The following is a 12630-nucleotide window of genomic DNA, read 5'->3' on the forward strand; positions in this document are numbered from 1 at the left end:
TTGACGCAGCTAACGGCGACTCCGATAAATCCTTTCGAAGGTGGGGAGGTCAGAGCTAGTGATGGACTGAGCAGTGGTCACAACTTTTTGCAGTCTTTTTCGCTCCTGGACGTTCAAGTTGCCGAACCAGGCCAGGATGCAACCAGTCAATATGCTCTCGACTGTACACCTGCAGAAATTCAGGAGAACCCTCTGTGACATACCGAATCTCCGTAATCTTCTCAGGAAGTAGAGGCGCTGATGTGCTTTGTTTATAATTGCATCAGTGTGCCCAGGATTTTGACGTTTTTGACTCTCTCCACCATCGTCCCATTGATATAAACAGAATTGTGGGTCCTCATCCTTCCTCTTCCAAAGTCCACAATCAGTTCCTTGGTTATTGAGAGCCAATGTGCCATTTGGTCAATCGGTTGATCTCACTTCTATACTCTGACTCATCACCATCTGTAATTCGTCCAACAACGGTGGTGTCGTTGGTGAACTTGACTTATGTCCGGCTACGCAGTAATGCGTATAGAGTGAGTAGAGCAGGGGGCTGAGCACGCAGCCTTGAGGTGCTCCCGTACTGATTATTACGGAGGATGAAGTATTTCCGCCAATTCGAACAGACTGGTCTTTGGATGAGGAAGTCGAGGATCCAACTGCAGAGCTATGCGCAGAGACCAGTGAGCTTGGTAACCTGAGCTTGGAGGAGATGATGGTATTGAACGCCGAGCTGTAATCTATAAACAACAGCCTGACGTAAGTATTTTTATTGTCCAAGTGGTCCAGTGCGGAATGGAGAGCCAGTGAGATCGCATCTTCCGTTGACCTGTTATGAAGGTAGGCAAACTAGTTGGTCGAGGTTCTTATCGAGGTAGGAGTTGATATGCTCCATAACCAACCTCTCAAAGCACATCATTACCATGGACGTTAGTGCCACTGGTTGGTAGTCATTGAGGCAAGTCACCTTGCTCTTCTTGGGCACCGGTATTATTGATGCCCCCTTAAAGCAGGTGGGAACCTCAGACCTCAGTGGTGAGAGGTTGAAAATGTCTGCAAAAACTCCAGCCAATTGGTCTGCACAGGTTTTGAGAAGTCGACTGGGTATACCATCAGGTCCAGGTGCTTTCCGAGGGTTTACCCCCTTGAAGGATCTGCTGACGCCAGCCTCTGTGATTGTGACTGTGACCATCAGGGCGTTTGGGGGCTCGGGAAGGCATATCAGTGTTCTCCCTATCAAAGCGTGCATAGAACGCATTGAGCTCGTCATGGAGTGATGCTTCGCTGTCGTTTGAGCTGCCTCCTGATTTCGCCTTGTAGGAGGTGATGGCATTCAAGCCCTGCCACAGTTGTTGAACATCCACCCCATCCTCCAGCTTAGAGCAGAGGACCCTTTTGACCTTTTTGATGGCCTTTTGCTTGTGCCTTCTCATGTTATGTGTTTCATATTCTTTCTGTGGTACTAATCACTTGTGAGAGTTCAAATCAGAGCGAATGCCAACTCTCAGCAGTCGACATCATTGAAACTGGTGTTTAACGTGTTGAGAAGTATGAGGCTCCTACCTGGTCTTTCTTGGAGATCTTCAGCAAATAAACCAGTTTTTGTTTCAACTGTTGTCCTGCCATAGTTCCCAATTGCTACCTATTGGATATAATTGTGCCAATATCAGCTGTTATGTATTTATATGCCATTGGGTAATTGTCCTGTTATTGAGCAATGTCCTGCTGTTTCTGGAAACTGCGGCTGCATTTAAATAGTAAAGGGCCTGTCCCACTTACGTGTCCTTGGCACGCAAATTACGCGACCTCTTGGTCTCGTTGAGCCGAGACGTCATTTGAAGATGGACACAAAGCTGGAGTAACTCAGCGGGACCGGCAGCATCTCTGGAGAGAAGCAATCGGTGACGTTTCGTGTCGAGACTCTTCTTCAGTCTGAAAAGAAGGGTCTTGACCCGAAACGTCACCCATTGCTTCTCTCCAGAGATGCTGCCGGTCCCGCTGAGTTACTCCTGTATTTTGTGTCTATCTTCAATTTTCTTGGCCCCGCTCTGGGAGTAGAAGTGGGGGCGGATCCGGACCGCAACGGCCATGAGCCCCGGGCCGAGTTCGGCGATCGTTTGCCTGCTGTTGAAGGTGAGATGCCAGGGTCTTGGGCCTGTCCAACTTTAGCCGTCAGTTCTGTGACAGGCCGTTGGCGCGCAAAGATTTTGTTCACTACAAAAAGTTTGGAGCCCCGCGCGATGTCGCGCACAACTACATACCCTTCCGTGCTTCTAAGTGGGACCGGCCCCGCGGGGCCATACGATGCCCGTGCGCCTCAATGCGACCACGAGATCGCGTAATTTGCGTGCCAAGGACACGTAAGTGGGACAGGCCCTTGACACTGTTAGGGTAAAGACATTTTCAAAGGAGATGATATTAGTGCTTTATATATTTTCTCTATTCAGAACTCCTTCAAATACATTTAAATGCACTTAATGCAAGAACAATTTTGTATAAAATTAATGGTATTAACAATACTCATAATGCCGTTAATGGTAAATTCTTGGAAAATTTTCGGAACTGCTCTTTCTTACATGACTGCAGTGAAAAGGTGGTGAAAACCCAATGACTTTAGTCCATCAGCACTGGTAACTATTATTCTACTTTTAACCGCTTATGTTACTTTATGCTTAATCTAAATTCCTTACTCCATAGAAATCCAAATTGCCTCATCCAACATTCCTTCATTCCCTTTTAGTTCCAAAATTATGAAACTCCCAGCGCTCTTGCTTATTAGTTTTGATTAATTTCTCACTTTCTAATTACGAGTTTACCGGACCTATTCTGTTCAATTTTGTAGTATCCAGTACTAGTATCTCAAATTGATTGATGTCTATAATTAGTAAGCGAAGCATTGGCAACAAGACTGCAAATTATCATGTTGTGAACAAACATATTGGTCAAAATTGGATTTATTTATCTCAGCAAACAACTTTCCTTTTGTGTCTTTCTGTGAATTCCCCACCATCGCAAGGAGCTACAAGAATCACTGCCTCAAAATGGCTGGCAGCATCATCAGAGACCCACACCACCATGGCCACACTCTCGTTTCACTCTGCCATCGAGAGGAAGGTATAGGAGCCTGAAAACTAACGTCCAGGTTCAGGAACAGTTTTTTTTCCAACAACTATCAGGCTAATAAACACTACAATCTCCAAACAATCTCCAGACTTGGGGGCGTTATTTTTGTCTTTGCACTACTATTGTTTATTTTATTTTTTTGAGTTTTTTAAAATATAAACTGAACTTTCTTTTGTTGTGTATTATGGGTTTACACAGTACTATATTTACATATCTGTTGTGCTAAGAATGTCATTGTCCATTTTGGGATATATGACAATAAAACATTCTTGACGTGAATAACTGCAAGCATTGATTTTCTACTTGGTTTCACCCTAGGAAATAAGTGGAAGATAACTGTTCGCACTGGTGATCTACCAACTGCAGGTACAACTGCTCAGGTTCACATCGTTCTCTATGGGGAAGAGGGAAATTCAAGAATACATTTACATCATGGAGGTTCGCACGCAAAGTTTCAAAGTGGGCAAAAAGATGTTATAATTGTATGTACTAATTGATTGTGATATGATTATTGAACAGGATATGGTTTTTCATAGAGACGGATTTTTTGAAGTATTTTACAACCTGAATATGTCAATGATGTTTCCTTGAGGTTCTGAAGCTTATGATTGTTTCTGTATACATTAAATTAGTTGTTATAATCTTATAATTTTGAAATTTATATTAGATTATGTTTAATACAATTTCAATTGAGCACATTCACACTGCCAAATTCTTGCAGCATTTCGCAGTTGGCAACATTTATTTAATATATTTTGCGTAGATTTTCAGTTGCATATAAAAATGGTCAACCCAATTCATTTGTTTTATTTATATGTAATTTTATAAGTTTTTCAATGTTTCTTCCCAGGACTCAATTTTCCCCATACAAATTGATATTGAAATTGTAACTAACATAAAAGATAATGAGACATTTAAGTAGTGCCTAATACTTTCCTCTATTTGTAATGAATGGAGTCTCGGTGCATAGCCTCAGTGGGCAGATTTCCATCCCAGCACCAGACGGAAATTCAGAGTGATAGTGCTCTACTGCTGCATTTAAGCAGGACTCTTGAGGACAGTGGCAGAGATTAGCCTGTAAAACCGAGGGAACACCCCCGGGAAGTTCAGAACTAAACATTTGTGCATGGGTCAAATGAGTGTAACCTCCTGACACATGGTAAAGTGCAGGGAGTCCAACAAAGATCTACCTCTTTGATATCCCTTGGACTATCCTTGACTGACTATCCTTTGTTGGCTTTACCTTGCAATAAACGTTATTCCCTTATCATATATCTATACTGTAAATGGATTGATTCTAATCATGTATTGTCTTTCACTGGGGGTGCCACCTACCACAGATAAAATTATAGGGTTTTCAGGACTGCAAGTAAGATTACAGTAAATCACAATCACAATCACAATAATACTTTATTAGCCAAGTATTTTGCAACATACGAGGAATTTCATTTGCCAAGTCAGTCATACAAATAAAAAGCAACGGAACACACAAAACACATTTTAACATAAACATCCACCACAGTGACTCCTCCCCATTTCTCACTGTGATGGAAGGCGAAAAAAGTTCAAATCTCTTCCCTTTTCTCGGGTGTATATTTTTTATTGTGCTACGATAAGGTAACATTGAGTCTTCCTTCTCGGACTTTCAAGGGACCACCCATCAATGCAAGGAAGACCTGAAATGCTTTTCTTTACACCTTTGTTTTTTCAACAAAAAAACTGACTGCTGGAGGAACTCAACAGGTCAGGCAGCCAGGCATGGAACTCACTATCAAAATATGAAAGGGATCGGGGGACACAATTTTTTGGCTGCCGCGCGCGCATGCCCACACTCACACACACATGCGCGAGGCTTCGGAGGCTCAATCCAGCGCTAAATGCAGCTCAACTCTGCCTGTCTCGCCGGGTTAACCTAAAAGCCCTAACTGTACTGACGGGACACCAGCGATGCTTCTCCGCGCTGGCCATATTTCCCGCAAGCCCAGACAGGTTAACCTGGCGGGACAGGCAGAGTTGATCTGGGTTTAGCACTGCTTCTCTGTGCTGGCTGTGGGCCTGGGGGTACAGCTCGCGTCTGACTCCCGACTTCTCTGGCCACCCGTGGGGGGGGGGGCACTCGGGTGGGGACGGGACAGCGCCGGAGAGCTGGCCGGGATCGATCCTGGCTGCGGATAAGGCGCAGGTCTGTGCCACGTCTCCCTCCTCCAATCACGGCGCTCTATCCTCAGTCCCACCCCCCCCCACTCCTCCTTCCTCCAATCATCGCGCTGAATCAACATGTCCCGGCCCCATTGCCTGCTGACCAACTTCTCTCTCGTCCAATCGGTGCCCTCGATCAGCAGTCCCACCTCCACTGTCTCGCGGAAAGCGGAGATTTCAGCGGGTTTTAAAATCCGGATGACAAAAACTTGGGGGGGATGTTCACGACCTCTCAAAACATGGGGGTGACGTGTCCCCTCTGGCCCCCCCCCCCCGGGTTTTCCGCCCCTACAGGCAGCATCCGTTAAAGGAAATGAAAGGGGCGACATTTCGGGGTGGGACTCTTCTTCAAAATGAAGGTTCATATGCATGTTTCCCTCCACAGATGCTACCTGATTTGCTGTGTTCCTCCAGCAGTTTGTTTTTTTGTGCTCAAGTTTCAAACAGCTGCAGTCTCTTGTGTCTCCTTTGTGTTTTTCATGCTGTCTTTCAAATAATTTTTCCTTAACCACAGGAGAAAATTCCGAAGTTAGCCACGACTTCTTCAGTACAGCTTCCATGCTTCTGTTTCTGCTCCAATGTCTCACTATGTGGAGAAGTGAGACCAAGTCACTTGTAAACTTTGGCCCAATAAAGAATGATTGAGTTCTGTCAGGTTTAGTTTAGTTTAGAGATACTGCGTGGAAACAGGCTCTTCGGCCCACCGAGTTCGCACCAACTAGCGATCCCCATACACTAGCACAATTCCCTATACTTTGGACAACAATCTTTATCGACGCCAATTAGCCTACAAATCTGTATGTCTTTGGAATGTGGGAGGAAACCGGAACACCCGGGAAAACCCAGAAGGTCACAGGGAGAACATACAAACTCTGTACAGACAGCACCTGTAGTCAGGATCGAACCCGGGTCTCTGGCACTGTAATCAGCAACTCTACGGCTGCACCACCATGCCACTCTTAAGAAAGATAGTTTGGTCCAACCTGTTTATTCTTCGCCTGAGCAAATCCTCGTACTTGGTTGCACTGATATTTAAGCAGTCATGAGTTATCTATTGTACAACATTTTAAATTACCTTTTAGGTTTTAGAAAGTGCTGATGGATTATTGGATCACAGAGGTGAATATCTTCTGTCAGCTAGAAACAAGGGAAGCTGGTAGAACCTCACAATGGTGCCATTGATCTAAAAAATATCAACATTTCAGACTAGTCTATGAGTTGATTCCAAGCGAGGACTCAGAAAAATCTCAATAGTACCTAAATAGCAATTGTTTCTTGTTTTTATCATAGCTACTTAAAAATAAAGCGTGTTAGACTGAAAACAGAAGGATGAGAACAATATATTCATTTGTATCTTAGGTAAACACAAAGAATATTGGAAAATTATACAAAATTCGCATTGGGCACAACAATACCGGAAAATTCCCTGGATGGCATTGTAAATCGGTAAGGGCAATGAATGAGCAAACTTATTTATTTAACTTACACACTCATATAATAGAACAAAGGATATTGAATTAGAAAAGTAGAAGATACATTGGCATAGGATTTTTGAGAAACAACAATCGCTGGATCATTTTGTAAATGCTATATATAATGGATAATTCCTCAGGTTAACATCAAATAGATTTTTCTTTAAGGGCAACAGAAAATGTTGAAGTTCAACTTTGGGACAATTTCTCTGTTACTGTTCCTGTTCCAATGTCCCACTGTGTGGTCCTGTGCAAAAGTGAGACAAATTTTTAGCTCTCTCAGGCCCTGAGAAAGACAATTTGGTCTAACCTGTATACTCCTCACCCCACCTCATCACTCACGTGGTTGCTTTCATATGGAGTCACAGAGTCATAGAATCTTACAGTGTGGAAACAAGCCTTTCGGCCCAACTTGTGTACAGCGGCCAAGATGTCCCATCTACAATAATCCCACCTGCATTTGGCTCATATCCCTCTAAACCTGTCATATCCCAGTACCTGGATAAATGTTTCTTAAATATTAAAGCAAGCATGACATTAACTCTTCATAACACTAGTTTAAACATGTAGATGGATGTTCAAAGCATTTCACCAAAGATCACTCCTTATGCGGGCAAGTCATGAAATGGAACATGACGTTGTACATATTATTATCTGATATATCTAATATATTGGATGCTAGGGGTTAAGCAGAATTTGTTATTATTTTTATTTTTATTATTCTAATAATTATTTAGAATTATTAAAAAAATATTTGAGACAAACACCTAGTTATTGGATAAACTGTCAATCATTTTAATAAAAATGGACAATAGAAAGAAATAAAAGATTTAATTAAAAGCCTTCATGGAAAGTCAAAAAATAATAAATGACACGAGCCCTTGCAATATTATGAATACTATTCATGAATAGACAAATATCCTTTCTGGTACTCCACTGTTATAAAAAGAGGAAATTGCCATTTTTACTTTACTACTTAATCTTTAGCTGTCGGTCTTTACCTTCAAGAAACTTGAAAAATCGGTCCCAATTATTTGACATTATTTCTGGTTCTAAACTGACTATGATGTGGACCATTTACAATCTCACCAGCATTCTTCACCACCTTTCTTTAATGTGAAAACTGAACATTGTCAAATTAAGTCAGGAAACTTTACAAAAATAAATTGAACAACTATAATTAGGGGGCTGATAATTGTACACCTGTATAACCAAGGTAAGAAACTGACATATAAAATGTGGGGAGCAATTTATCTTCCTCTATTCTCAATGAAAAAGCATAATCTGCCTTTTTGAACATATTTTATCAACAACACAGAGGCAAGTGGCATGGAGAAATTAAATTGATCTGTGAATGTATTTTGAGAAACCAAGTCATTCTGACCATGCAGGTCGTATGTGTTTTTTTTTTTTGCATTGCTTATAATCATCATTGCAGCACACAATCAACAGACAACATTGATAAGTATATCAACACATTTATAAAGTGTTATGTTTGGATTTAAGACCAGTCAAAGTAATTTGACAGTATTGGTGGTTTATTATTGCTATATGTACTAAGACACAGTGAGTTGGCGGGTGGGAGGGCTAGTGTGGTAGGGGGTGGTGCTGGTACTACTCTGCAGTATTGAATGGATGGTGGCATATGGCCTGAAACGGACCTTTGAGCATTATTTAAGCTGCACTCACCCAGGCAAGTGGAGAAAATTCCTTAATATTTCTGATCAGTTCTTTGCAGAAGAAGGAATATTTGAAGAGTAAGGATATGAGTTAATTTTAAGGAAACCTAATCTCAGACCTTTGCTTTTAGTCAATTAAATTTGCGATCAATGGCAACCTCCAGGTTTTATTAATGGAGGACTTAGTAATTGTAATGTTATTGAATATCAAAGACAAATAATTAGGCTATCTCTGACTGGAGATAGAGAGCTTCTGCAGGCTCAGATGATTGTCTTCCTACAACCATGGTCACCAGCCTTTCTTCAGCATGTGGAGAACTTTCCCCTTAATTTCTGTTCACTTCAGTTCACAAATTCAAGTGCTGCCCTGATGGCAAAAGCTGCCATTCTCATTTTGCTTCTGCAATTGAACATTTTTGTTCACATTTGGATCGGGGCTAAATTGAGGTTTCGAGCCATGTGGTCCATGGAAAACTCATAGTCAATATCAGATTGATAGCATGGTCAACAACACCATCTGTTGCTTTAATAATAATCAAGAAAAGGCTGATGGGTTGAGTCAAACAGACTGGATTCCATCTACTTTTTGTTGACAAGGTGTAGCCGGGCAACTTTCTCCATCACCGTGCATGTAGAAGTGTTTTATATGTGGAGGAACTGCTTGGCTAAAGGCATGCCTAATTCTGGAACATAGATCTTATCAATTCTATTCTATATTATTCCAAATAGTATTTTATATGTGAGGGAGCTTTCTGGAAAGACGGAGTATGTCTCATTGACAGCTCGTAGTTGAGAGTACAAAAAAGATCCAACCATTAAAGTTTAGTTTAGTTTTAGATTATTATTGTCACATGTACCGAGGTACAGTGGAAAGATTTTGTTTGCTTCCAATCTAATCAAAAAAAGACTATACATGAATACAATCAAACCGTCCGCAGTGCACAGGCAAAGGACGAAGGGTTAAGCAGAAGTCCGCAGCCTTGATTTTAAGCCTATACCTCTGTTGGTGCATTTTAGATCCATTTACAGAATACTTCCTCGGGTAAAGAGTACCACTTTAATGTAAATAGCTGGATGGATCGGAATAAAGGCGATGGAGAAGTCTGCAGAGAAATGCCTGTTTTGGAGAATGGCAAAGAAGTCTTCCCAGGTACAGTCTCTTTTTGAGAAGCAAAAATGCTTTTCGAGGTAAAGACTCAAAATGCTGGAGTAACGCAGCAGGTCAGGCAGCATCCCTGGAGAACATGGGAGGTCAACATTTTGGGTCAGACTGAAGTCTGAAGAAGGGTCCCAGGGATGCTGCTTGACCTGCTGAATTACTCCAGCATTCGGTGTCTTTCCTCAGTAAACCAGCATCTGCGGTTCCTTGTTTCTACAGTACACTTTTCTAGGCAAATTGTTAATTGTGGGTGTTTAGTACATGATCATCTAGAAGTTTCTTTAGTTTGTTGATTCTGCTTTATTTCTGTTAATTATCTGCGATGATAACACAAATCCTTTTTTGAAGGTTTTGAAATAATATATTTCTAACTTCCTCTATGCTCATACTTTTCATGTTTTATGATTGAATAGTGCACGATGCTATGCAATTGTAGTTTTAATGCATGAGTGATCTTTGTGGGGTGTGAATGTTGTATTTTGTTAGATTTATAATCATGTTTTATATTCCTCATGTTAAGCAAATAAACAACATGAACGTCTCATTGAAGGAAAGCAAAATACATATCTGAACCTTGAATTTCCACCTGTCTCTTTGATTCCATTATGGTCCTATCTGGAGTTCTAATAATAGGTAATTAACATATGGAGGTTGAGTATCAAGGCCAGGTAGAATTTCATGGATGTCCTATCCACAGGATAGATCATATCTTAAACCAACATCCTGTTTTCTGAGGCCCAAAGACTTGCATGACCAAAGATGAAAAGAGGCAGATTTGCTTTTTGGGCATGCCCTTTAATCTTTACAGTGATTTAAGGTCTTTAAGGTAAATTTATTAGTACGGGTGTCAGGAATTATGGGGAGAATGCAGAAGAATGGGGTTAAGAGGAAATGATATTTCAGCCATGATTGAATGGTGGAGTACACTTGATGGGCTGAATTACCTAATTCTGCTCCTATAATTCTGCTTCTTCGCCCCGTTCTCGTGGTCTACCATCGGACTGGAGCAGCGTCTCCTGTCGGGACCGACCAGAACTTCAGCTTCGGCGGCGGCACAGCACTGAAACACCGTGACGGAGCGGGCGATGCCTTACCGGAGTGCCGTGCGATAAGCTCTGGAGTGCTGTGGCTGCCGACTCCAACATTGAGGAGCTGTGGTCTGCGGAGATCGCCAGAGTCGGAGCTCCGACCAGCGAGGCCTGTGGACATCGGGAGCCGCGGTATCCAGGAAGGCAGCAGCCGTTCCAGACACTCCAAGCCGCTGAAGAGTGTTTCTTCCGAATGGATCTCCATCATCTGGCAAGAGGGCCTGAACACATCGTACTGGCTGCGGAGGCCACAAATAGGCCTTGACCTCGGGTGATTACAGAGGAAGAGGACTGAACTTTCTAGTGCCTTTCCCCACAGTGGAAAATGTTGATTCTGCTGGGGGGGGAAGTTCATGTTAAATTTTATAATGTGTTATGTCATTTTTCTTTTTTTTAATTTTTGTATGGATGTACGGAAACCTAATTATTTCTTCTATGTAAAGCACTTTGGTTTCAACGCGAGTTGATTTAAACGTGCTATATAAATAAAAATGTACTTACTTACTTACTATAGCTTATGAATTTATGAAGGTGGGGACAAGGACAATTGAATTTCTGGAATTGACTGTAATCCATATTACTCCTGGTGTCTCACAATGTAATCAATGCCAAAATAACCCTATATATGTCACATTACATTTGAAATGGAGGGGGAGCAATGAGTCAAGGTGCAATGAGTCACGTCCACCATTAGAATTTAGAATTGTGCACCCATTTTGGCAAGCACATCCATGCCAACTGTGATATCTACTTCTGCCACTTCATTTTGCTTGCATCATGCCTACATCAATCTGCCCTTTTTCTATCTAAGTACTTGTCTAAATGCGCCTTTATTATTTTAGTTGTATCTGCCTCTTCTGGCAGTTTGTTCCAGATAATCATAATTCTATGTGTAAAAGATTTCCTTTACATTTCTCCCTTCTCACCTTAAAATTGTGCCTTCTATTTCAAGACTTCCCTGCTTTTAGAAAACCACTCTGGCTTTCTATCCTATTTATGCTGTTCATAATTCTACAAACCTCTACAAAGTCACCCCACAGCCTTCTACGCTCCAATAAGAATAAACCCAGCCTATACAATTTCTCCTCCATTCCAGGAAACATCATGGTGAATCTCTTCTGCACTCTCTCTATTGCTACTGTATATTCCCTGCAGTGCAGTGAACAATATTCCAAGTGTAGTTTAATCAATGCTTTGTATACTGCTACTTTATGCTCAATGGCTCTACCAATGAAAGCAAGGATACCAACTGCCTTCTTAGTTCTGCTTAGTTTAGAGATACAGTGCAGAAATAGGCCCTTCGGCCCACGAAGTCCTAACCGACCAGCTATCCGCGCACATTAACACAATCCTACACACACTCGGGACAATTTACATTTATACCAAGTATATGAACCCAAGCCAATTAGCCTACAAATCTGTACGTCTTTGGAGCATGGGAGGAAACTGAAGGTCGTGGAGAAAATCCACGTGCTGGCGAGGAGAACGTACAAACTCCTTACAGACAGCACTTATAGTCGGAATCGAACCCCAGTCTCTGGCGCTGCAAGCAGTGTAAGGCAGCAACTTTACTGCTGCACCACCATTCCACCCTTCATCATTTGCTTGTCACAATAGACTTGCACTTCAAGGACCCTCTGTACATCAACACCCCTGAGGTGTCTTCCATTTACTCTGCAGGTCCTACCAGAATCTGTTCCGTTTAGGTTTAGTTTGTTTATCATTGTCACGTGTTTCAAGGTGAAAAGCTTTGGTTGCGTACTATTCAGTCAAAGACAAGACTATACATGATTACAATCAACCAATCCACAGTGCACAGATAAAGGCTAAAGGGTACAATATTTAGTGCAAGATAAATCTGATAACGTCCGATTAAAGATCTGCATTACCTCACACGTGACAGGATTCAATTCTACATACCATATCAA

At 41.8% G+C, this 12630-nt stretch overlaps 1 protein-coding gene across 1 annotated transcript in view; it reads left to right on the forward strand.

Annotated features, from left to right (window-relative positions):
- Positions 1–12630, forward strand: part of rp1 (RP1 axonemal microtubule associated) — a gene marked incomplete at its 3' end in the record, with an annotated part of 207287 nt that overhangs the window by 41854 nt on the left and 152803 nt on the right. The window contains exons 4-6 of the mRNA XM_033020391.1: positions 3424–3587; positions 6664–6750; positions 9473–9605. Of these exons, the coding sequence (XP_032876282.1) occupies positions 3424–3587; positions 6664–6750; positions 9473–9605 (384 nt within the window). The remainder of the gene's footprint in view (positions 1–3423; positions 3588–6663; positions 6751–9472; positions 9606–12630) is intronic.

The sequence above is a fragment of the Amblyraja radiata genome, chromosome 4 (genome assembly GCF_010909765.2).
Source record: "Amblyraja radiata isolate CabotCenter1 chromosome 4, sAmbRad1.1.pri, whole genome shotgun sequence".
NCBI lineage: Eukaryota > Metazoa > Chordata > Chondrichthyes > Rajiformes > Rajidae > Amblyraja > Amblyraja radiata.